Source organism: Delphinapterus leucas, chromosome 6 (assembly GCF_059928025.1).
Source record: "Delphinapterus leucas isolate spDelLeu-1000000601 "Yukka" chromosome 6, BTC_Dleu_Yukka2, whole genome shotgun sequence".
Taxonomy (NCBI): domain Eukaryota; kingdom Metazoa; phylum Chordata; class Mammalia; order Artiodactyla; family Monodontidae; genus Delphinapterus; species Delphinapterus leucas.
This window is the reverse complement of record NC_143134.1, coordinates 100,934,125-100,960,290: the sequence shown is the minus strand read 5'-3', so window position 1 is coordinate 100,960,290 and position 26,166 is coordinate 100,934,125. Positions and strand designations below refer to the sequence as shown.

Below are 26,166 nucleotides of genomic sequence, written 5' to 3'. Positions count from 1 at the left end.
TATTTAAAGTGATGAAAGGGAAAAACTTACAACCAAGATTACTCTACCCAGCAAGGATCTCATTCAGATTCGATGGAGAAATTAAAACCTTTATACAGACAAGCAAAAGTTAAGAGAATTCAGCGACACCAAACTAGCTTTACAACAAATGCTGAAGGAACTTCTCTAGGCAGGAAACACAAGAGAAGGAAAAGACCTACAAAAACAAACCCAAAACAATTAAGAAAATGGGAATAGGAACATACATATCGATAATTACCTTAAATGTAAATGGATAAAATGCTCCAACCAAAAGACATAGACTGGCTGAATGGATACAAAAACAAGACCCATACATATGCTGATTACAAGAGACCCACTTCAGACCTAGGGACACATACAGACTGAAAATGAGGGGATGGGAAAAGATATTCCATGCAAATGGAAATCGAAAGAAAGCTGGAATAGCAATTCTCGTATCAGAAAAAAATAGACTTTAAAATAAAGACTATTACAAGAGACAAAGAAGGACACTACATAATGATCAAGGGATCAATCCAAGAAGATATAACAATTGTAAATATTTATGCACCCAACATAGGAGCACCTCAATACTTAAGGCAAAGGCTAACAGCCTTAAAAGGGAAATTGACAGTAACAGAATCATAGTAGGGGACTTTAACACCCCACTTTCACCAATGGACAGATCATCCAAAATGAAAATAAATAAGGAAACACAAGCTTTAAATGACACATTAAACAAGATGGACTTAATTGATATTTATAGGACATTCCATCCAAAAACAACAGAATACACTTTTTTTTTTAAACGTCTTTATTGGAGTATAATTGATTTACAATAATGTGTTAGTTTCTGCTTTATAACAAAGTGAATCAGTTATACATATACATATGTCCCCATATCTCTTCCCTCTTGCTTCTCCCGCCCTCCCACACTCCCAATCCCAGCCCTCTACATGGTCACAAAGCACCGAGCTGATCTCCCTGTCCTATGCGGCTGCTTCCCACTAGCTATCTGTTTTACGTTTGGTAGTGTATATATTTCCATGCCGCTCTCTCACTTTGTCCCAGCTTACCCTTCCCCCTCCCCATATCCTCAAGTCCATTCTCTAGTAAGTCTACATCTTTATTCCCGTTTGGCCCCTAGGTTCTTCGTGAACATTTTTTTTTTTTTTTTAGATTCCATATATATGTGTTAGCATACAGTATTTGTTTTTCTCTTTCTGATTTACTTCACCCTGAATGACAGTCTCTAGGTCCATCCACCTCACTACAAATAACTCAGTTTCATTTCTTTTTATGGCTGAGTAATATTCCATTGTATATATGTGCCACATCTTCTTTATCCATTCACCTGTTGATGGACTCTTAGGTTGCTTCCATGTCCTGGCTATTATAAATAGAGCTGCAATGAACATTTTGGTACATGACTCTTTCTGAATTATGGTTTTCTCAGGGTATATGCCCAGTAGTGGGATTGCTGGGTCGTATGGTAGTTCTATTTTTAGTTTCTTAAGGAACCTCCATTCTGTTCTCCATAGTGGCTGTATCAATTTACATTCCCACCAACAGTTCAAGAGGGTTCCCTTTTCTCCACACCCCCTCCAACATTTATTGTTTGTAGATTTTTTGATGATGGCCATTTGACCGGTGTGAGACGATACCTCATTGTAGTTTTGTTTGTTTGTTTTTGCAGTACGCGGGCCTCTCACTGTTGTGGCCTCTCCTGTTGTGGAGCACAGGCTCCGGACGTGCAGGCTCAGTGGCCAGGGCTCACTGGCCCAGCCGCTCCGCGGCATGTGGGATCTTCCCGGTCCGGGGCACGAACCCATGTCCCCTGCATTGGCAGGCGGACTCTTAACCACTGTGCCACCAGGGAAGCCCCTCATTGTAGTTTTGATTTGCATTTCTCTAATGACTAATGATGTTGAGCATTCTTTCATGTGCTAGTTGGCATTCTGTATATCTTCTTTGGAGAAATGTCTGTTTAGGTCTTCTGCCCATTTTTGGATTGGGTTGTTTGTTTTTTTTGATATTGAGCTGCCTGAACTGTTTGTAAATTTTGGAGATTAATCCTTTGTCAGTTGCTTCATTTGCAAATATTTTCTCCCATTCTGAGGGTTGTCTTTGGTCTTGTTTATGGTTTCCTTTGCTGTGCAAAAGTTTTTAAGTTTCATTAGGTCCCATTTGTTTATTTTTGCTTTTATTTCCATTTCTCTAGGAGGTGAGTCAGAAAGGATCTTGCTGTGATTTATGTCATAGAGTGTTCTGCCTATGTTTTCCTCTAAGAGTTTGATGGTGTCTGGCCTTACATTTAGGTCTGTAATCCATTTTGAGCTTATTTTTGTGTATGGTGTTAGGGAGTAATCTAATCTCATACTTTTACATGTAGCTGTCCAGTTTTCCCAGCACCACTTATTGAAGAGGCTGTCCTTTCTCCACTGTACATTCCTGCCTCCTTTATCAAAGATAAGGTGACCATATGTGCGTGGGTTGATCTCTGGGCTTTCTATCCTGTTCCATTGATCTATCTTTCTGTTTTTATGCCAGTACCATACTGTCTTGATTACTGTAGCTTTGTAATATAGTCTGAAGTCAGGAAGCCTGATTCCTCCAGCTCCGTTTTTCGTTCTCAAGATTGCTTTGGCTATTCGGGATCTTTTGTGTTTCCATACAAACTGTGAAACGTTTTGTTCTAGTTCTGTGAAAAATGCCAGTGGTAGTTTGATAGGGATTGCATTGAATCTGTAGATTGCTTTGGGTAGTAGAGTCATTTTCACAATGTTGATTCTTCCAATCCAAGAACATGGTATATCTCTCCATCTATTTGTATCATCTTTAATTTCTTTCATCAGTGTCTTATAATTTTCTGCATACAGGTCTTTTGTCTCCTTAGGTAGGTTTATTCCTAGATATTTTATTCTTTTTGTTGCAATGGTAAATGGGAGTGTTTTCTTAATTTCACTTTCAAATTTTTAATCATTAGTGTTCTTAAGTGCTCATGGAACATTCTCCAGGATAGATCATATCTTGGGTCAGAAATCAAGCCTTGGTGAATTTAAGAAAATTGAAATCATATCCAGTATCTTTTCCGACCACAATGCTATGAGACTAGACATTGATTACAGGAAAAAAACTGTAAAAAATACAAACACATGGAGGCTAAACAAGACGCTACTAAATAACCAAGAGATCACTGAAAAAAAGAGGAAATCAAAAAATACCTAGAAACAAATGACAATGAAAACACGACGACCCAAAGCCAATGGGATGCAGCGAAAGCAGTTCTAAGAGGGAAGTTCATAGCAATACAATCCTACCTCAAGAAACAAGAAAAATCTCAAGTAAACAACCTAAGCTTACACCTAAAGCATTAGTGAAAGAAGAACAAAACTCAGTGTTAGCAGAAGGAAAGAAATTATAAAGATCAGATCAGAAATAAGTGAAAAAGAAATGAAGAAAACAATAGCAAAGATGAATAAAACTAAAGGCTGGTTCTTTGAGAAGATAAACAAAATTGATAAACCATTAGTGGGACTCATCAAGAAAAAAATGAAGACTCAAATCAACAGAATTAGAAATGAAAAAGAAGTAACAGCTGTACTGCAGAAATAAAAAGGATCATGAGAGATTACTACAAGCAACTGTATGCCAATAAAATAGACAACCTGGAAGAAATGGACAAATTCTTAGAAAAGCACAACCTTCCGAGACTGAACCAGGAAGAAATAGAAAATATAAACAGACCAATCACAAGCACTGAAATTGAGACTGTGATTAAAAGTCTTCCAACAAACAAAAGCCCAGGACCATATGGCTTCACAGGCAAATTCTATCAAACATTTATAGAAGAGCTAACACCTCTCCTTCTCAAAACTCTTCCAAAATATAGCAGAGGGTGGAACACTCCCAAACTCATTCTATGAGGCCACCATCACCCAGATACCAAAACCAGACAAAGGTGTCACAAAAAAAGAAAACTACTGGCCAATATCACTGATGAACATAGATGCAAAAATTCTCAACAAAATACTTGCGAACAGAATCCAACAGCACATTAAAAGGACCATCTACCGTGATCAAGTGGAGTTAATCCCAGGAATGCAAGGATTACTCATTACACACAAATCAATCAACGTGACACACCATATTAACAAATTGAAGAATAAAAAATGATAATAAAAAATGATAATTTCACAGATGCAGAAAAAGCTTTCGACAAAATTCAACACCCATTTATGATAAAAACTCTCCCAAAAGTAGGCATAGAGGGAACCTACCTAAACATAATAAAAGCCATATATGACAAACCCACAGCCAACATCGTTCTCAGTGGTGAAGAACTGAAACCACTTCCTCTAAGATCAGGAACTAGTCAAGGTTGCCCACTCTTACCGCTGTTATTGAATGTAATTTTGGAAGTGTTAGACACAGCAGTCAGAGAAGGAAAAGAAATAAAAGAAATCCAAATAGGAAAAGAAGAAGTAAAACTGACATTGTTTGCAGATGACAGGATACTATACATAGAGAATTCTAAAGATGCTACCAGAAAACTACTAGAGCTAAACAATGAATTTGGTAAAATAGCAGGATTAATGTACAGAAATCCCTTGCATTCCTATACACTAATGATGAAAAATATGAAAGAGAAATTAAGGAAACACTCCCATTTACCATTGTAACAAAAAGAATAAAAAGCTAGGAATCTACCTAAGGAGGCAAAAGACCTGTATGCAGAGAACTATAAGACACTGATGAAAGAAATTAAAGATGATACAAACAGATGGAGAGATGTACCATGTTCTTGGATTGGAAGAATCAACATTGTGAAAATGACAGTGCTACCCAGAGCAATCTACAGATTCAACGCAATCCCTATCAGACTACCAATGGCATTTTTCACAGAACTAGAACAAAAAATTGCACAATTTGTATGGAAATGCAAAAGACCCCGAATAACCAAAGCAATGTTGAGAAAGAAAAATTGGAGCTGGAGGAATCAGGCTCCCTGACTTCAGACTATACTACAAAGCTGCGGTAATCAAGACATTATGGTACTGGCACAAAAACAGAAATATAGATCAATGGAACAGGATAGAAAGCCCAGAGATAAACCCATGTACATATGGTCACCTTATCTTTTTCTTTTTTTTAAATTTATTTATTTTTTATTTGTATTTTTGGCTGCGTTGGGTCTTTGTTGCTGTGCATGGGTTTTCTCTGGTTGCGGCGAGTGGGGGCTACTCTTCATTGCTGTGCGCGGGCTTCTCATTGCGGTGGCTTCTCTTGTTGCAAAGCACGGGCTCTAGGCCTGTGTCATACAACATCCTCGCTTTTAAGTATCCATTCTACTTGTATTCTCTTTTTAAAATTTGTACCTAGAGGGCTTCCCTGGTGGCACAGTGGTTAAGAATCTGCCTACCAATGCAGGAGACATGGGTTTGAGCCCTGGTCTGGGAAGATCCCACATGCCGCGGAGCAACTAAGCCCGAGAGCCACAACTACTGAGCCTGAGCGTCTGGAGCCTGTGCTCCACAACGGGAGAGTTCGCGACAGTGAGAGGCCCACGCACCGCAATGAAGAGTGGCCCCCGCTCGCCACAACTGGAGAAAGCCCTTGCACAGAAGCAAAGACCCAACACAGCCAAAAAAAACCCACCTAAGCCAAAAATAAATTAATTAATTAATTAAAAAAAAAATTTGTACCTAGAGATACTGCCCTGATATAGCAAGAGAATAAGTAATGAGCGCATTTCCTGTGTCCCTTCTCTGATGACAAGAATGAAGAAGGTGACAGCCAGTGCACAAACATGTCAGGCACTGTTCTAAATGCTGGCGAAAAGCAGTAAACCAGAAAGAGTTACAGCTCTCCTAGAGCCTTACCTTCCGGGTGAAAGGAGACCAGCATTAAACGTGCAAACAAAAGTTTCAGATCTGAAAGTGCTGTGACCAGAGTAAACAGAGTGATGTGGTAGAGAGTAACTCCAAGTGATGCTTTAGCTAGAATGGCCAGAGAATGCCTCTGAGAAGGTAATGTTTTCACTAAGACTTGAGCGGTGAGAAGGAGGCAGTTTATGAAGGTCTTCGAAAAGAATGTTTCAAGTTGAGGGCATAGAAAATTCAGAGGCCCTGAGATGGGAAGGAGCTTGAATGAGGGAAAGAAAGGTCACTGTGGCTGGAATAGGGGATGTGGTGATGAGACAAGCCTTGAGGTCATAAAGAACTTGGGATTTTAATTTAGCTGCAGAGGACTTTAAAACAGGGATATGACCAGGTTTAGGATATTGAAAGCTCATCTTGGTTGCTTTATGGAGGAGTGGGCAACAATGAAGAAGGCAGGGAGACCAATTGAAAGATTATTCTGATAGTCCAGGTGAGATGTTGACGAGTTGGACTAAGATCGTAGCAGTGGGAATTGAGAGAAATTGTCATATTTGGGATATGTTTTTGAGGTTTTCTTGACATGAATTGCTCATGGATTGGTTATGGAGTGCAAGGGAAGGAAGTTTTTGGTTTGTCCAACTAGAAGGATAGCTGTACATTTAGATAAAAAGAATTGGAGGTGGTAGTGGGGTGTAGCTGTTGCATGTAGATTGGTAATTCTGTTTCAGGGCATATTAAATACCTTAAGTAGACATACAATCGGACATACATAGCTGGAGCTCAAGGGAGAGATCTGGGCTGTAGACGGAAGCTTGAATATCAGATAGTACCCATGTGATTGTAGAGATGAACTGTATTAGTTTTGGTAGGGCTGCCATAACAAAGTACCATGAACTTTGTGCTTCAACAACATAAATTAATTTTCTCACAATTCTAGAGGCTACAGGTCCAAGATCAAGGAGTCGAGACCTAAGAATAAAGGAAAGAAAAAAGAAGCAAAAAGGTGGGAGAGAGGAAATTTACTGGGGATATTGAGGAATAGAGTTTAAGAAAAGAACCTAATGTGGTTAGAGGCAATTAAATAGGCTAGAACATTTAAGTTTGATTTGGTACAAATATAAAGACCCAGCATGTATTAATTTTACTGAATTGTTGCCTGAAATATTAAACCAGATTATATCTGTATTTCTTCCAGCTGCATAAAATTCTTGGAGATAAGGTGAACAATACTGCCGTAATTGAAAAGCAAGTGCTAGAACTTTGGGACAGACTGTATCATTCTTGGTTTGTAAAGGTAAGTTATTTTAGCTAAGGATTTCAGTTGTAAACTAATAGTGTCATTTTATGGACTCATTGACCAGGTAGGATTGTGTTAACATTGGGGTTTTATTTATTGACATTTTTAAGCTGCAATTTCTTTTTTTTTTTTCTTTTTTTCTTTTTCTTTTGCGGTATGCGGGCCTCTCACTGTTGTGGCCTCTCCCATTGCGGAGCAGAGGCTCCGGATGCGCAGGCTCAACGGCCATGGCTCACGGGCCCAGCCGCTCCACGGCATGTAGGATCCTCCCGGACCAGGGCACAAACCTGTGTCCCCTGCGTCGGCAGGCGGACTCTCAACCACTGCGCCACCAGGGAGGCCCAAGCTGCAGGTTCTTAAACCTCAGGTCACTAAAAGTCAGCTTGAATTGATGATTAGTCTCCATGGCAGAACCTACCAGTCTCTGGTGTATCAGTATTCCATCCTCTGTTCATTACCATCAACAGCATCCCATCCTCTAGACCAGATTTGTACAGTAGAAATGTAATGAATGCAAGTCATACATGTAATGTTAATTTTTCTAGTGGCCACATTTAAAAAAAAACTAGGACAGGTGAAATTAATTTTAATAATGTATTTTACTTAACCCAGTATACCGAATATATGTCATTTCCATATGGAATGAATAAAAAAATTTAATGAGGCTTTATATATATATATATATATATAATTTTTTCCATTTTTGGATTAGCCACATTTTAGGTACTCAGTAGCCATATGTGGGTAGTGGCTACTATTTGGGACAATACAGCTTCAGACTAAGAACTTTTCTCTTTGAGGAAGTGAAAATAGATCCAAAAGTTTAGAGAGATTTATTTTATTTTAAATAAACCTTTAATGCTACTTGTGCTGATGTACTCCAATTTCAGAATTTATGACGAAAAATAGTATCATTTTTCATTAAATATAAAAATGATGGTTTGAAAGCAGCTAGTTGTGCCAGGCTGTTCTATACACTGCGTTGGCAAGGCCTGTGGAAGGCCTTGTGCTGTGCTGTGGAAGATGCCCATCCAGGGGAAGGAGATAGAGTGGGGCAGAGTTCGTGGTTGCTTTTTCCCTGGGTTGATCTAAACAGAAGAGAAACATAAATAAATCTCTTAACTTGGGGTTTGGGGGTAGGAGGGCTTGATTTAAATTTGAATTTGTTGCTCAGTGACCTGTTTGGCATTGTGTACTCCTGCCCCAGGAGGAGTCGAAGGAACAGTGATGGTTTTTGTGGCTTTCCAAAACTGGGAGTTAAAACTAACTGGGCGGGCTTCCCTGGTGGCACAGTGGTTGAGAGTCCGCCTGCCGATGCAGGGGACACGGGTTCGTGCCCCGGTCCGGGAAGATCCCACATGCCACGGAGCAGCTGGGTCTGTGAGCCATGGCCGCTGAGCCTGCGCGTCCGGAGCCTGTGCTCCGCAGTGGGAGAGGCCACAACAGTGAGAGGCCCGAGTACCGCAAAAAAAAAAAAATCTAACTGGGGGATCTCTGGGTAGATATCTGCTGAAGAGCCAGACTATTGGAAAGTTGTATCCACTTCTTCTGCTGATTCTGGGGCTTCTGCTTACAGACAAACAGCTTTTACTGTCCCTCACCCGCTTTGAGCTTCACTTATGGTCCAGGGTGGTCAGTGTTTTAAAAGCATAGATTTGTAAGTGGGTAAGTGCATTGCTTTCTTTACCTGTTTTACTAGGATCTAATGTCTTCATTGCATAATGAAGGCAGGCATCACAGTGCTGTTTGAAAAAAGTGCGAGAATGGAAACACAAGAATGTTAAGAATCTACTTCTATTTCTAAATTTTAACCTTACCAGTCACTTTGTTTATACATCACATCACTCTTTCAAATCTGTTATTCCTGCATTTCTGCCAATGTAATTCTCTTCCAGATAGACAAGTTAGATTCCCCCCCAACCCTTGTTTTCCCCTGTTTTATTGAGATATGATTGACATATAACATTGTATTGGTTTTAGCTGTACTTTTTCATATTTCCCCTCTGCTTCCTTTAGCGTGTATGGAGGAGTAATAAGAGAGATGAGCAAAGGAGGAAAAAAGCAAAACTGGGAGACCAAGAGAAAGGTTAGAGGGGCTAAAAGGGAAAAATAAGATGAAAGTATATGCTGCGTTCCTGTTCAGTTGAACATACTGACGAGTAAAGTGTGTTCATGAACATACTTAGAAGGAAAGCTTTTAAGCTAGGCTGAGACACAGTAACTAGAATGTAAACAGAAAAATATATTTCAGGTCTTTCGGTGGAGTTCTTTGTTGATTTCTTAAATAATAAAAAGTTTTTCACCTTTGTGCACTTACTAAATTGCTCAAGTGGACCTAAAACAAGATAGGCTATTTATACCTCCTATTCTTTAGGTTAAGATGGAGATTTCATGTCTGAACTGTTCTATTCCATAGAATGTAACGCACTCTGGAAGGCTCAAAGGACACAAGATGCACATAAGTCGTCAGAATAGCTGGCTGGGAGACATTCTGGACTGGCAAGATATCGCTTCCTTTGTCCATGAGAACATTGAGACATTTCTTTCGGTAAGAAATAGTATTTATAGTTAAACTGGACTTAGATACAAAAACAGAAACTCTAATTCCCAGTTTTCTTCACACACTGAAATGCCTTTCGGTACCCTGTTTTTAATGCCATGACATTTACAGTTTGGAGAGTTCGAAATGCACTAGAAAGATGTCCAAAAGCCTTAGGCCTCAGGTGTAACTCCCTGATGCCTCCTCTGTGGTTGAAGAGTAACCAAGAGATGCTGACTCAGGTAGCACACATAATGCTGTGGCTCTCAGATTCTGAGATGGTATCCTTGTCCCCTAGGCTGACCAGAATGTCCCCAGTTGGACCACTAGAGAGGGAGCCACCTTTGGTGGGTGAAGCCCTTTGGCAGATGGAAATATGGTTCCAGTCACATTAGAGAGACTGGATGTTTAAAGGCTTCGCTTATTATCATCCCACCTGTCCTTCCCTCATGCACCACCCACCTCTGCCTTGTTTACCAAAGGATCAAAGGCAGCAAGGAACAGCTTGCCGTGTTGCCAAGTTTCAGCGACTATTCTTCATTCTATAGCCTACTTTGTGAGGTATCTTGATCTGTGGCTTTCCACAGAGATGAGAAGACTTCTCTTGTGAATAAACTTGTAACTCTCATCATGTTAATAAAAGTGGAGGTTTGCTGTGCTAGATATTTTTAAAATTTAATTTTTATCAAAACAATAGATGACCATAGCTTAAAGGTCAAAAATGTTTTAAGGTTTTCAATAAACAATAGCAGTGCCCCTGCTCTGTGCTTCCCCACTTCAGTCTCATTCTCCAAAAAGAGTTCTCAATTCTTTTAGCTTTCTCTGTGTATTAACCTCTAAATTTCTTAAATAATGTTTATGCTGCTCTTTCTTGGTTTTACAATATTATCTTTTGGCTTCCTAACATGGAAGATGAAGATACAAGTCCCTCAGTGCTTCCTTACAGCTCCCTTGGGGTTTTCTTACAACTCCTTTGGTCCCTTCACCCAGTCCCTTCACCCATCCCTGCACTCACATTTTCCCTTTCTCCCAATCGCCTAATGTAGCTACAACAGTTTGAAATTACATCTAGAAATTCATGTCCTTCAATTCTAAGAATGTTGTTTTTGATAATCCCTTCCCTCTGTTTTCTGTAGTCCAGTGGCTCTCAGATTTTGGTGTGAGGACTCCAAAGAGCTTTTGCTAATGTAGGTTCTATTGATACTTATTGTATTAGCAGTTAAAACTGCGAACTTTAGGGCTTCCCTGGTGGCGCAGTGGTTGAGAGTCCGCCTGCCGATGCAGGGGACACGGGTTCGTGCCCCGGTCCGGGAAGATCCCACATGACGCGGAGCAGCTGGGCCCGTGAGCCATGGCCGCTGAGCCTGCGCGTCCGGAGCCTGTGCATCCGGAGCCTGTGCTCTGCAATGGGAGAGGCCACAACAGTGAGAGGCCCGCATACCGCAAAAAAACAACAACAACAAAAAAAACTGAGAACTTTAAAAATATTTATCAATTCACTAAAAAATAACGTTACTTGTTGACATGAAGGGCATGCTTATTATGTCTGAAAAATAACCATTTTCCAAAACAAAAAAAATGATTTAGTGTGAAGAGTGGCTTTCTTTACATTTTTGCAAACCTGTTTAATTTTGCAAACCTCATGTTTGTTTCTGCATTCAGTCTGTTGGAATATGTTGTTTTGGTTGAAGTATATGAAGAAATCTAGCCTCACACAGATATGTAGCTGGAAAAGAGGGTAGTCTTTTAATAACCTTTTCAGATCATCGTGACTATTCTTTGATACTACACCAAAACTCAACAAATGGTATTTCTTAAAGGTTAGTTGCAGTGTAGAATTTGAAACCGTATCAGTGAACTTTTTCTTCTCTCCTGTTTTAAGGTCCCTTGATCTATCTTGGCTAGGAATGGATCTTCTACCCTTACATGATTTTGTAATGTGCACTGGTCATTTGGAATATTGGTTCACTAATATCTAATTCTAAATATTGACACGTTTTGTCATACAGTATTAAAAAAAGTTACATTCTTTAATATCACCACCTATCTCATCAGAACAAATTTTAAGAAACTGTCAAGGTCAGCCCTTGATTGAACTTTTTGGTTTTATAATACCCAGCATCTCTTTCTTCTTTTCTGAACCTTTCTTCCTAATCCCTTTGAGTACCTAGAAAAGTTACTGGATTGTTAGTGACTACCAGTCTACAATTAATGTATTCAGTTAATTTCTTAAGAATTACCACAGAGTATTTCCTATCAGTATGACCCAGAAACTATTTTAAAAATTTTTTTGATAAAAATTCCAAAGTGACTGAATTCCCCAAAAGAATGTTTGTAAAAATCACAAGTAAGGGCATTGTTGGTTTGTTTCTTAGAATCAGTGGCAGTATTCATTCATTCTTTATCCCATAAGGTCAGACAGTCAATCATGCATATTTTTGTAGGCATCATGAAGCATTTTCAAGACTTTATGTAAGGAGCTATTGTAAATGAAACTAGCCTGCCAAAGTCCTCTTATGAAGGCTGAGCTGAGGTTTGCAAGAAATGCTGAGGACAACAAAATATGCCTTTATAAATGGTACATTTGAGGTAGGAAAGGAATGGATAGGCCTTTCATGGAAGAGATGGTATAACTTGAGCATATGACAAAAAACAGAACTTCTCTTTTGGAAAGGGCAGCAAAATAAAACCAGCCATTAGGAGTTCTGGTCCTAGCTCTAGTTCCGCTTATTAGCTTCATGCCCTTGGGCAAGTTTTTAAAAATCTCTGAGCTTCGGTTTGTATATCTGTAAAATAAAGATGATATCATCTACATTGCTTCCCTCGCTGCATTGCTGTGAGGTTTATGCGAGCATTTTGAAAACTATAATGGAAGGTGTTTTTCTGATCATCTTGCTTCCTTGTTTTTCATTAAGAGGAAGGATAGTCCTCTTGGGGAGAATAATAGAACAGACATTATCATATGGGACTTTAAGTTCATGAAGAGATAGGAAATATCTATAACACACCTACGTGAAAATACGTAGGTGTGTTATAGATATTATACATCTTCTTTCAGTAATATTTACCATGTATTAACATCTGGTTCTAGTGAATTTGCAGGTGATGGATCAGATGAACTCAGTAGGTCTTCATATAGGGTCATTATCTATCTGAGGAAAGGTTTTTAGCTGCAGAGCTCTGACCCCATCTGTTCATTTCTTTTATTGTGACTTTAGTGAAGTCACTGAAGTGACGCTTTTGTGTTTGTTGTTGGTTCTAAGTTGAAGATGGCAAGTCCATGGGGGAGGTATAGCTAATCAGACTAATGTTAGAATTTCTTGGCCTGTGCTTGTGGTCCTACAAGCTACATACAACTACAGGTTGCATTCTGGCATATTCTTCTGTAGGTATTTTTTCTATGCGTGCCATTTCATAGTTATAATCATGCTATAAATAAGCTTTTTTGTCCTGTTCTTTATTTTATTTTCTTTTGCGATACTCGGGCCTCTCACTGTTGTGGCCTCTCCCATTGTGGAGCACAGGCTCCGGACGCACAGGCTCAGCGGCCATGGCTTACGGGCCCAGCTGCTCCGTGGCATGTGGGATCTTCCCGGACCGGGGCACGAACCCGTGTCCCCTGCATTAGAAGGCGGACTCTCAACCACTGCGCCACCAGGGAAGCCCTGTCCTGTTCTTTAAACTTAGCATTGTATCATAAAGTATTTTTCTGTGTTATAATAGAGATGTTTTAATGGCTGCCTGTTATTATTTGTAGTATATTCACCATAATTTACTTAACCATTTTCCTTACTAATTAACATTCAAATGTTTTCAGATAAAATAATACTCAGTTCTTGTTGTTTCAGTTTATGGTAGTAAAACACTCCATGAAGAGCACACTAGATAGCTGTAGAAACTTCTTTCCTGAGGATGAGTCCTAATATTTAGCCTTCCCTCCTCGCCAGATCTTAGAGTCCCTGTGGATCGTTATGAGCCGGAATGTGAGCCTGCTCTTCACCACTGTCACCACGCTCCTGGCCATCCTCTTCTACAGCGGGACTGCCCTCCTCAACTTTGTTCTGTCTCTGGTATGTACACACAGATGAGTACGTGTCACACTCCTTCTGCAGTAAAGCATATTCTTGGTTCCATTTATGTTTCCTTCCTGTAGTTTCCAAATGTGATATTTTAGGAGGTACTGTCCTTTGTTTTGCAGATAATTTTCCTGACCACACTATTTTATCTGTTAAGTTCCAGTGATGAGTACTACAAGCCAGTGAAGTGGGTGATAAGCCTGACACCACTATCTCAGCCAGGTCCTTCTTCTAATATTATTGGCCAGTCTGTGGAAGAAGCTATCAGGTAGGGAAAAGATTTATGCTGTCCTTACTTCCTTCAGAAACTGCTCTCCATGAGAGGCCCATTTTTCTGTCTTGAGCCTTCCTGGTAACATTCAATGCTAAGCTATTGAGGGACACTGGTATTTTCAAATTTTTTTTTTTTTTTTTGCGGTACGCGGGCCTCTCACTGTTGTGGCCTCTCCCGTTGCGGAGCACAGGCTCCGGACACGCAGGCTCAGCAGCCATGGCTCACGGGCCCAGCCGCTCCACAGCATGTGGGATCTTCCCGGACCGGGGCACGAACCTGTGTCCCCTGCATCGGCAGGCGGACTCTCAACCACTGCGCCACCAGGGAAGCCCCTGGTATTTTCAGATTTTTAACATCTCCTTTGAGAGGATAATGTGAAACAGTTTTAATATCTTACTCTCAAGCCTGTGATGTACAAAGGTCTAATGGCCTGTCCCCAGGCCCTTGCTGCAGCTTCTAATCGTCACATAATTTGCTCGGGAGAAGCCCCTCCTGCACCCTGCACCACACATACACCTCAGCTTCTCTCAGAACCCTCCTTGTATTCTCGGGAATTCTAGCTTTGCTTGGGGAGGAGAGTAGGTGGCCTTCCTGTTTCTTCCTCTGTCGCTCTGCAGCCAGGCTGTGTCCTCTGCAGAGGGTAGTTTGGATACCGGAAATGCAAAATTTGGGGTTATTTCCAAGTCACGCGCTCTGTGTGTATCGCAGTTTCCAGCCAGAAATTTCCATCATGTCTTCTGGGGTCTACGTATTGCAGGCTTGATTTCTGAATGAGATGATTCTTCAGCTTTTATTCTTCATGTCCTCTTTCCAAGTCACTGATGCCTTTTTCTTTTTCCTCTTCATCATGTCAGGTAGGGACAGGCCTTTTGCAGCCTTGTCTCAGCTCCTTCCCAAAACTTTGTCCCTCATTGCTCTAACTCATTAATAAGACTCTCCTTCATTTTGACTTCTTATGAATAGCTACTCAAATGAAATCCTCATGCTATCCATTAGAGCTCCTTTTTCTAATAAGCTGTTAGGCGGTCTAAAGCCTCTCTTGAATAGTGACTCTTTGGCTGGCATTTCCGTTTCCACATACTTTTAAGAAAATGGTAATTTCTTGAAACTAGTCTGCCACAGAAATGTTGATTTGACCTGATAATTCTGTCTGACTGATTTTGGCTTATTTTTTCACTGTGTTCATGTAACAGCTGGTGAGGATACCACTTTGATCTTTGGAAAACCCTTGGTTACATTCAAATAGCATGCATGCACCTAAAATATATTTTCTCTGGAAACTTTGCTAGGTTTTCTGTTTTTCCTCCTACTTTATTGGACAGTAGGTGGGATTAAAACCAAAAAAGCTCTTATCCCCTTTGGTGCTCCCAGGTATCCACATGGAGCCATCCATGTAAATATTCTGAGTTTGGGAGTATACTGTCTACTGCAACAGCTTTCAGGGTGAAGTTGTCTTCAGGAAAAATACTTGCTGGCTTTAGCATCCCTTCTAAGCCTATTTGACCATTGGTTTTCATCTTTATTAATCTATCAATAGATTAACTTTAATGTATCTAAGTGACATCTGTCTCAAAAAAGTTTATGCAAATACTTTACCAAAAAGGAAAAATAACTTTCTATCTTCCCAATAGGATAAAGCTATGGAATCAGCCATATCAAAGGCTGCCATAATCCTCTAGTCAGTGTGACTTAAGCCAAGTCTTACAGAAAAGTATCTAGCTTGTCCATAAAGAACTTCAAGAAAGATACTTCTTTTTCCTGAAGTAACCTTTACTAGCACAGCTGGCCATCCTCTAAATGTCTGTCATTGAGTCATTTTTTTTTTATACCAAATATGCCACCTCCTTTGTTTTAAAGATTATTCTTTAATGTCATGGTTCCTTGGAACTGGTAAGCAGAGCTGTGATTTGTACCTAAGTCCAGCTGATTGAGATCACACATTCTTCTGGTATACCATGATGCCTTCTTCCAGGAGATGGTTGGAACAAAAGATGATGAATTAAATTCGTGGTACTGTTAAGACTATTCACATGGACACATGAGGCTGGCAGCTAAAAATTTAGTTCTTTGCAGAGAAAGACAAATATCACATGATATCGCTTATACGTAGAATCTAAAAAAAGGAAACAAATGAACTTACTTACAAAACAAATAGAAAACAAATTTATGGTTACCAAGGCTGGAGGGAGGGTTAAATTAGGAGCTTGGGGTTAATAAAATACACACAGTACTGTATGTAAAATAGATAACAAGGGCCTACTGTATAGCACAGGGAACTATACTCAATATCTTGTAATAACCTATAATGGAAAAGAATGTAAAAAAGAATATATATATTCATATATATGTATAACTGAATCTTTGTATAACTTTGTTATATATGTACAACTGTACACTTTACACCTGAAACTAACAGAACATTGTAAGTCAACTATATTTCAATAAAAATTTTAAAAATTAGGTTTTTGGTTCAGGAAGGAATTTGAGGTTAGAGAGTGTACAGTCATCTACATAGATATGAGGAAATATGTGTCTTTTCACAGGTTAGATTTGCTTTATCTTCTTGGGATTGTACACACTAATTATGTGCTATAAGAATAGCCCATGTCTTGGTTCTAACGTATACTCGTACAAAAACCATTCATTTTATCTTATTTTTTTAAAATTTGTTTTTAACTTTTTATTTTGTATTGGAGTATAGCCGATTAACAATGCTGTGATAGTTTCAGGTGCAGAGCAAAGGTTAATGTTTTTTTATTGTGGTAAAAGTCACATAGAGGACTTATTTTTAATACAGAAAAAAAATTAACAACCAGCACTACAATCCTAATTGTTCTCAAAATTGATAGATTTCTGTGAGTCTGAAAAATATGGTACAGACGAGATAACTTGTTATATAGGCTGGGCCATTCTTCTAACCACAGCTATATCAAGTTATATAAATTATAGATTGTAATTCAGGTTGATTTTTAGCAGCCTGAGTGCTTTTTATTTCTTTACTGGGTCAAATTCAAGGCTTAAAATATAAAGTCATACATAGATACCTCTGAAGAACTTTCTCATATATGTAAGATAACAATGAGTTCTAGTTCTACAAGCTCCTGTCAGTTTTTTCATTCTTAAGGATTATGTTCAAGATGGAATATGTTTCTTCATGGAGAAAGATTTTAAGAGGGAAAATATTATACAAATGATCATGAAAATATTATCATAATGCCCTGAGACTGAAGTTTAGTGTGTAAATTATCAGTGATGTCAGGTTTTATAAGCATCAGTCATTAGTTGTCATCAGTGTTGCAGTTAAGTGAATTATTAAACTCATTTTATATGATCCATTAATAAGTTAAAAGTGGAATTGAAATTGGGAGTTAACTGCATGTCCAGACAGTGAAAGTGTCTTTGTTCTTCAAGCTTTGCCTTCTGAAATATGTGGCTACTAGATAATCACTGTCTCATTGAATTTCTGAACCTTAGTTATTTTTCTCCATTCTGAATGAGTATTCTTCTAAACCGAATACATTTGTGATTGGGTTTTCATTTCATGAATTTTTGAGTTAGTGGCATGCATCCGTTACCCCTAAACCATTTTCCTCCCCTTAGAGCATGTTGTGTCCTGAATGTTTGCATCACACCCTTCTTCCCCGATGCTCCATTCTGCTTGCTCTGGTGGAGATATTGCACATTACTAAGTTGCATGTTGTCACGGCCTCAGTGCAATTTAGTGTGTGTGATATTTTCACATGAGTGCATGCACACGGGTAGGGCTCTTGCTTGTGGGATTACAGCTTTTCAGGGCCGGTGGGTGGGAGTCCTAGTGATGAATTTGATGGGAGAATGTATGTACTGTGAGATTTTCGGTGAACATGCTTCCCACCTCTACCCTCCAGTTTTGCAGAATTAAAAGTATTTGGGTTAAAAAAAAAATCAGCGTCGATAATTTAGTAAATCAGTATTTCCAGATTTTACTGGAAATATTAAATATTCATTAGAAAGAAATTCTTGTGGATTTAAGGTTATAAACATTATTTGTTTAAATTAAAACGTATAAGGAAGAGTTTAAAGCTGTAAGAAAATATATTTTCTTTTATTTGAAGAGATCTCCTAACGCTGAAATAGAGAGGCAGAATCTCTTATGCATGTTTGGGAAAAGTAAAATTAGTAGAGTTCTTAAATAATAACCAAGTCAGTAAATATAATGCCTTTTTAACCTACTTGATTAAAGATCAGTTTAATAAGCTTAAACCTTTGCTTCAAGTTTCCAAGGGAAATGACTTTTAAAAACTTTGTCTTGTATTTAGTTTCTCTTTGTGGTGCTTTAAAAATTGCTAATTTCATTTTAATAAGGCTCATAATAGAACTAGTGTTGAGATACAAATGTTTGCTATTTGCGTATGTAATTGAAACAACCTCTTGTTGATTTTTTAAATTAGCACTAGAGTAAGTATCCATGATCGGTAGGCACTGTCAAAGACACAAAACAATGTGTTAATTAAATAAAAATATTGAATTAGTATTCACTGCTGCCAAGGACTCCACACGATTTAATGTGATGCCATGGTTGTACGCTTGTGTGTGTGATTCACAGTTATTTCCAGCGGGGATAGAAGGCGTCTATGGGAGCAGCTCTCCCTGAGCCCCTCACCAGCACGCTAGGTCTGCGTGCACAGCGTGACCATTCCCCTCTGGAATGGAAATCCAGTGTCAACCAAGTTTCTGTACCTTTTACTGTGGAGCTGGGTCTCTGGGGTGGCTAGTGAATCAGGAAAGGGAGGGGGTTGTAATGAAGGGATCCCTGATTGGTCATTTTATACGTGGGGTCTCTGAACATGCCTGCCCTCTCCACTAGCTCACCTTCTACTTGAGGTGCACTGTGTGGCAGTGAGGGTAGACTACTGTTGTTCCCTGGGGAATGATAGTCTAATAGTCTTCCTGTCTGACCTTTAGAAAGAAAAGAGGGCAGAACCAGTGTAAGGAAATGTCAGGAGTAGGCAGAATTTGATTGTGGACTCTTTACTCTCCTTTTCTTTCTTTTCCCTTAGACTGTGCTTCCTACTTGTTTGTGGTCTAGGGCCCTGTGTACCCTGAGGGCACAGAGCTTCTTAACTATGGTTTTTCATTCTCCCCACCCATGTCCTTGCTTCAAGTCTCACTCCATTAAGAGCAAGTCATCTGATGAAATCCTGAGTTGGCTGGCTAGTTCTCTCTCACTCAGTTTGGAAAAGTAACACAAATACTCTTTCGGTCAGAAATGAGAGGGGGCTGAGAGCAGAAGTAAAAAATTTGTGAAAACAACAGTTTCATCTCAGAGTTTATAAAGGATAAACACAGAGCGCTGGTTAAGAATTAAAATTCTAACCAATCATTTGAAGTCAATTTAGGTCTCTGGTACAGAGGAGTTAGATATGTAGTTGTGTAAACGAGGCAGGGACACACAAACCTTTATGTGTCATAATTATACAAGTATAATTACACTTAGACAAAAAGCTGATTGTGTATCAACTTGGAACTTTTATTCACAGAGAGGTATGCTTAGATGAGGCCTAACTGGATGGGATGCGCTATGGCCTGCCTTCCAGTAGAGGGGACCCCTGCCTTGTAACAGTCTCCATATGGCACGGGGCAGGGGAACATCTATAGGACTGTCTGACAGTGGAAGGTCTCTGAGTGAGGATGTGGCCTTGTTAGAAAGGGGGAGCCTCCAGCTCAGGGGTTGGTGTCAGTCTCATCCATTGAGCTAAATCAGGCCTGCTGAGCCAGATTAACTGAGCTACCGAAAGAGGGGAGGAAAAGAGCCTCCTGAGTCTTCTGAATTTGATTCTCTCCAACTGCTGAGTGCTGGGAAAGCCTGGAGATGTAGTTAGAGAACAACTGTCAGTCTTTAAAGAGTCACTGAAAAGAGGTGTCTTAGAAGGTGGAGCACACGCAGATATTCTTCCACTCAAAAGAAAAGATTGGGACTTCCCTGGTAGTCCAGTGGTAAAGAATCCGCCTTCCAGTGCAGGGAACTTGGGTTCAATCCCTGGTCAGGGAACTAAGATCCCACATGCTGCGGGGCAGCTAAGCTCGTGCGCCACAACTAGTGAGCTCACACGCCTCAACGAGAGAGCCTGCGTGCCACAAGCTACAGAGCTCACATGCACTGAAGCCCGTGTGCCACAACTAGAGAGAGAAAATCCCACACACCACAACTAGAGAGATGCCCGTGCGCCACAACGAAAGATCCCGCATGCCTCAGCCAAGACCCCGTGTTCCACAACTAAGACCCAACGCAGCCAAATAAATAAATTAAATAAATAAATATTAAAAAAAAAAAGATTGAGGTGGATAGTGGAGAAAGACTGTATACTACATACATATGAGACTGGTGAACTTGATACCTGATAACAGTAGCTCCAATAATAGCCACTGTCATTGAGCACCAAGTGTGTGTCAGGTCAGTTACTGGGGACTCCAGATGTGTTGTCATTTAGCTTTTCATGAGCTGAATTGTTCTTTCTGCCTTACACCTTGAGGAGATGTGGTGTGATGTAGCAGGCAGTCACTTCTGGCTGGGTGTCCATAGACTATAGGTTTTCTCTGAATGGAGAGAGAATGCTAACGTTTCTTTAAAATGTTAAAATGTTAAACAGATACCATATTACCCAGCATCTTCACTCTAAGGCATTTACTGAAAAGCAGTGAAAGCATGTGACCAAAACTTGTGCTTAAATGTTCATAGCAGCATTATTCACAATAGCCCCAAACTTGAAATAGCCCAAATGCCCATCAGCTGGTGAATGGATAAACAAATTGTGGTATATCCAGATAATGGAATACTACTCAGCAATTTAAAAGGAGCAAACTACTGTGTGGATGAACCTCAAAAGCATTGTACTAGGTTAAAGAAACCAAACACCAAAAGCTGTGTAATGACAGTGGGAATGTACTTGACACTAGTAAGTTTCATGTTATGTATATTTTACCACATTGTTTTACCACAAGGTACGTAATGTATGATTCTGTTAGTACAAAATTCTAGAAAAGGCAAAACTGTAGTGACAAAGCATATCTAGTGGCTGTCAGAGACCAGGGCTCAGGGAGGGATTCACTATAACAGGGCATGAGGAAACTTTTTGGGAATGATGTTAACGTTCTATATTTTGATTCTGGTGGCAGTTATGCAACTGTATACATTTGTCAAAATCCACGGAATCATATGCTTAAAGTTGGTGAGTTTTATTCTTGGTAAATTATAGTTCAATAAAACTTATGTAGAAGAAAGAGAGGAGAAAAAATGGCTAGGAATTTGAAGGAGTTAAAAAATTCTCTTAGTAAATTATTAGAAGATTTTTCTCTGCTTTCTAAAAAACTGTGTGCCAGATCATAAGGTAGGGGAAATATATTGTCTTTACTTCCCTCATTGGGGTACATGAAAATGTTTAGTTACTGTGAACAATAGATAGTGCATTTAGGGTCTACAAAATTACTTAAAAGTTGCCTTAGTGAGAATATTAACAACAGTCAATATTCCCAGAGCTAGAAGGAGACGGTTTCCCTACGAGTGGTCCTTTTTGGATTGAGCTTTGCTTACTTGCCACCTAGAGGGGTGATTCAGTTGTGGTATTCCATTGCACTTTTTTTTTTTTTTTTAGAATCAGTTAAGATTTATTGAGTTCTTACTATGTCCAAGGTTTATGATAAATATTTTACTTTTTTTTTAACATCTTTATTGGAGTATAATTGCTTTACAATTGTGTGTTAGCTTCTGCTTTATAACAAAGTGAATCAGTTATACATATACATATGTTCCCATATCTCTTCCCTCTTGGCGTCTCCCTCCCTCCCACCCTCCCTATCCCACCCCTCTAGGTGGTCACAAAGCACTGATCTGATCTCCCTGTGCTATGCGGCTGCTTCCCACTAGCTATCTATTTTACGTTTGGTAGTGTATATATGTCCATGCCACTCTCTCACTTTGTCACAGCTTACCCTTCCCCCTCCCCATACCCTCAAGTCCATGCTCTAGTAGGTCTGTGTCTTTATTCCCATCTTAACCCTAGGTTCTTCATGACATTTTTTTTCCCTTAGATTCCATATATATGTATTAGCATACGGTATTTGTCTTTCTCTTTCTGACTTACTTCACTCTGTATGACAGACTCTAGGTCTATCCACCTCACTACAAGTAACTCAATTTCGTTTCTTTTTATGGCTGAGTAATATTCCATTGTATATATGTGCCACATCTTCTTTATCCATTCATCTGTTGATGGGCACTTAGGTTGCTTCCATGTCCTGGCTATTGTAAATAGAGCTGCAATGAACATTGTGGTACATGACTCTTTTTGAATTATGGTTTTCTCAGGATATATGCCCAGTAGTGGTATTGCTGGGTCGTATGGTAGTTCTATTTGTAGTTTTTTAAGGAACCTCCATACTGTTCTCCATAGTGGCTGTATCAATTTACATTCCCACCAACAGTGCAATAGTGTTCCCTTTTCTCCACACCCTCTCCAGCATTTATTGTTCCTAGATTTTTTGATGATGGTCATTCTGACCGGTGTGAGATGATATCTCATTGTAGTTTTGTTTTGCATTTCTCTAATGATTAATGATGTTGAGAATTCTTTCATGTGTTTGTTGGCAATCTGTATGTCTTCTTTGGAGAAATGTCTATTAAGGTCTTCTGCCCATTTTTGGATTGGGTTGTTTGTTTTTTTGTTATTGAGCTGCATGAGCTGCTTGTAAATTTTGGAGGTTAATCCTTTGTCAGTTGCTTCATTTGCAAATATTTTCTCCCATTCTGAGGGTTGTCTTTTGGTCTTGTTTATGGTTTCCTTTGCTGTGCAAAAGCTTTTAAGTTTCATTAGGTCCCATTTGTTTATTTTTGTTTTTATTTCCATTTCTCTAGGAGGTGGGTCAAAAAGGATCTTGCTGTGATTTATGTCATAGAGCGTTCTGCCTATGTTTTCCTCTAAGAGTGTGATAGTGTCTGGCCTTACATTTCCATTGCACTTTGATGTCAACTTATTTTTGGCTTAAAATTTTTAAAACACCATAAGTTTGATCGAAATATCACATCTATATCTTTTCTCACCAGCCCCCCTTCCCCATTCTAGTCAGATTCTGTACTTTTTTTCTTAGACTTTGTTCTCATTAATCTTTCCATGATATTTGATATTATTATTCCCTCATTCTCAAAAGCTTCCTTCTCCCTTGCTCTCTGGGAATAGTGTACTCTAGTGATTTTCTTTCTACTAGAGAAATGATTTCATTATCTCTTTGGCTGGTGTATCTTTGTCCTTAGGTCCCTTATGAGAACAGAGCTCATTGCCCCATTCTTTCTAGGCTTGCCCCCTGGGATATCTTACCCTATCCTATGATTATTTGGTGTATCTCAAATTTCTTGTCCCAAGGTCGCTGTTAAGCCTTGTCTCTTATTTCCAGCTACCTCCAGGGTATTTATTTTCATCATCCTTTTTCAACTTAACACTGCCCAAACTAAACATGTTCCCTTTTCTTCCATGTCCTCGCCCATTCTGGGGTTCTCCATGACTTTGAGACACTGCCATTCTTTCTCCCTCAGGTTTAAAACCTGAATCTCTCATGTTCTTTTTTTCTTCCATGTCTTCTAATCAGTTACTGTTCAGATCTTCTATATTTCCTGTGGGCTATCTCCCTTACTTTAAGTCTTTTTGGTATCTCTTTAGCCTGTGTCCTTATTGTTAGAGAGCCTATGGCGCTTTTTTCAGTGAAAGCTGCTGGTCAGTATGACAAGGTTTCACAATTTTGAGAGCCACTCTGTCCCCAGATGCATGTCTCAGAACGCTATGAAATGACTGAGTCACTGGATTCCAGAGTTTGACTTACTCTCCCAGTACACCTCTTGGGATGCTTTGGAAAATCTTGGTGTGTCCTTTTGTGTGTACAGTGTTACGTTGCTGCCACCGTCTCTGCTTTTTTCAATCACAAACAGCTTTTCCTTCTCTCATGAGTATATAAGCGTGCGTCCCGTGCACCCCACAGATTCCTGTTTTTTGTAACTTTGTGATACCTTGGGATAACTTAAGATTTGCTGCCTTTGTGCTCTCCCTGAGCAGTTCCTTATTCCTCCTCCTTATACAGTACTACCTTAATCTTCCAACTGAAAAGCAAAAATGAAGTACCTGAGATTGCGTATTTTCATTCCTATTAATCACGGAATATGTGTGTCTGTTTTTACACCTCTTGTATTTTCCTCTCTGATTTTACTTCGGAATTAATAAGATTTTTTTGTAAATTCTCACCCAATGACCTGCATTCTTTGATAGCATTTTTATAAGTTACTTTGTAGGTTGGGTTGCATGGTTTAAGATGTGTGGGAGCATTTTGTTAACGAGAAGAAGGACTGATGAAGTACCGGCTATAGTATTCCTCACTTGCTCTTCCCAAAGAGGGGGGCTGGCCACAGCCTGGATGTCTCCAAATTTAACTACATCCTCAGAAATAAGATATTCACACTTATTTTTCTTTCTCTTTATTTTGGTGGTGAGCGATCTGCTTTAGAAGTGAAGAGTTGATGAGTTATTTCAGTGAATAGGGGTATTTTAAGGTGTTTTATTTCAGTTATCTTTTCATTAGAGAAATTTAAAGAACAGTTTAGTAAATCTATTTCAAGTTTTCAATACAAGATTTTTATGTTTCTCTGAAATAAAATGAAAAAAGCATTCTCAGGCCATTGGAAAAATTGAAGCTATTATCAGATTTGGATAAAGTGGCCAGAAGCCTAGGAATATTGATTTTTCTGAGTCACAGTATGATACTGTGTTTATTTTCTTTCCCTTTTATCTTTGGACGTTCTAGAGGGGTGTTTGATGCTTCCCTCAAAATGGCTGGCTTCTACGGATTATACACCTGGCTGACTCATACTATATTTGGCATCAATATTGTCTTCATACCATCAGGTAACAACTGTATCATAACTTCTGCTGTCCTCTATTTAAGGAACATTAAGCCATTTTACATATATTGTCAGCTTCCTTAAGTTTAAAATGCTAAATTTTGAGATCTAATCTAGTCCAGATTAGGAGCAGAAATATGATTTGGCATGTTTATTTATTGCTGTATCCCCAGTAGTTAAAACAATACCCAGCACATAGGAAGCACTGCATAAATAACAAATACTTATTTGTTAATTGATCATACTGTTCTGGAAAGGGATGAGTGTAAAGTAAGGTCCTTCAGTTAGCAGGGTTATTTTTGGCGTTTTTATTGAAATTACACTTCATTTTTATTAGAAAGAAGCAAGGTAAAGAATATATGTTCTTATTCGAGATTTAGAAACTAATTTCTCATTTGGCTTTGGAATCAGTACACATATTTGACCAGTGCTCTATAGTTATATCATAGGACTGTACAGTTGTCCTTTGGTATCCCTGAGGGTATGGTTTCAGGACCCCCTGAGGATACCAAATTCTGTGGATGCTCAGGTCCTTTGGCCCTCTGTATTTGCAGGTTCCACATCTGAGGATATGGAGGGCCACCTGCATACGTATTAACTAACCATTGATTGAGAATAACAACTGTGGGACACTAAAAATTTGTTGCTTAAGAACAGATTCATGAAGTAAACACACACTTCAGAAAGATTTTCATGACCCAGTTTGAAGATCTTGGACCTCATTCAACTAGCAAATTCAGTTAAACAGGGCATATCATTCCCCTAAAATTTGAGTTTGTATTTGTTTAACTTGTTCTGATGGAAATTTTTAAGTAGTAGGAGCTAGTGATTAGATTCCGCTGTCTTGTTATTGCTTTGCTGATGATGTTAAGTTGCTTTTTCTTCTTTTAACCTTTATTAGCTTTAGCAGCAATCCTTGGAGCAGTGCCATTTCTAGGCACATATTGGGCAGCAGTACCTGCAGTTCTAGACCTGTGGCTTACACAAGGCTTAGGATGCAAAGCCATCTTACTGTTGGTTTTTCATCTCTTGCCGACATACTTTGTAGATACTGCCATCTATTCTGATATATCAGGGTAAGTATTCCACAGAACTTCTGAAGTTGGTGATGAATCATATCCAGGAATTTCTTTGGCCCTTTTTTTTTTTTTTTTTGCGGTACGCGGGCCTCTCACTGTTG

The 26,166-nt window shown here is 39.2% G+C and overlaps 1 protein-coding gene across 5 annotated transcripts in view; it reads left to right on the top strand.

The window, feature by feature from the left end:
- TMEM245 (transmembrane protein 245) overlaps positions 1 to 26,166 on the top strand; it is a 103,988-nt gene that overhangs the window by 56,679 nt on the left and 21,143 nt on the right. For 2 of the 5 annotated variants that reach the window (XM_022579110.3, XM_089913511.1), the window contains exons 10-15: positions 7,078 to 7,176; positions 9,596 to 9,727; positions 13,666 to 13,788; positions 13,917 to 14,062; positions 24,890 to 24,990; positions 25,888 to 26,062. In XM_022579110.3, coding sequence (XP_022434818.2) covers positions 7,078 to 7,176; positions 9,596 to 9,727; positions 13,666 to 13,788; positions 13,917 to 14,062; positions 24,890 to 24,990; positions 25,888 to 26,062 — 776 coding nt within the window. Of the gene's footprint in view, positions 1 to 7,077; positions 7,177 to 9,595; positions 9,728 to 13,665; positions 13,789 to 13,916; positions 14,063 to 24,889; positions 24,991 to 25,887; positions 26,063 to 26,166 lie in introns of those variants that run through there. The other 3 variants (XM_089913512.1, XM_089913513.1, XM_089913514.1) reach the window with 3 other exon arrangements.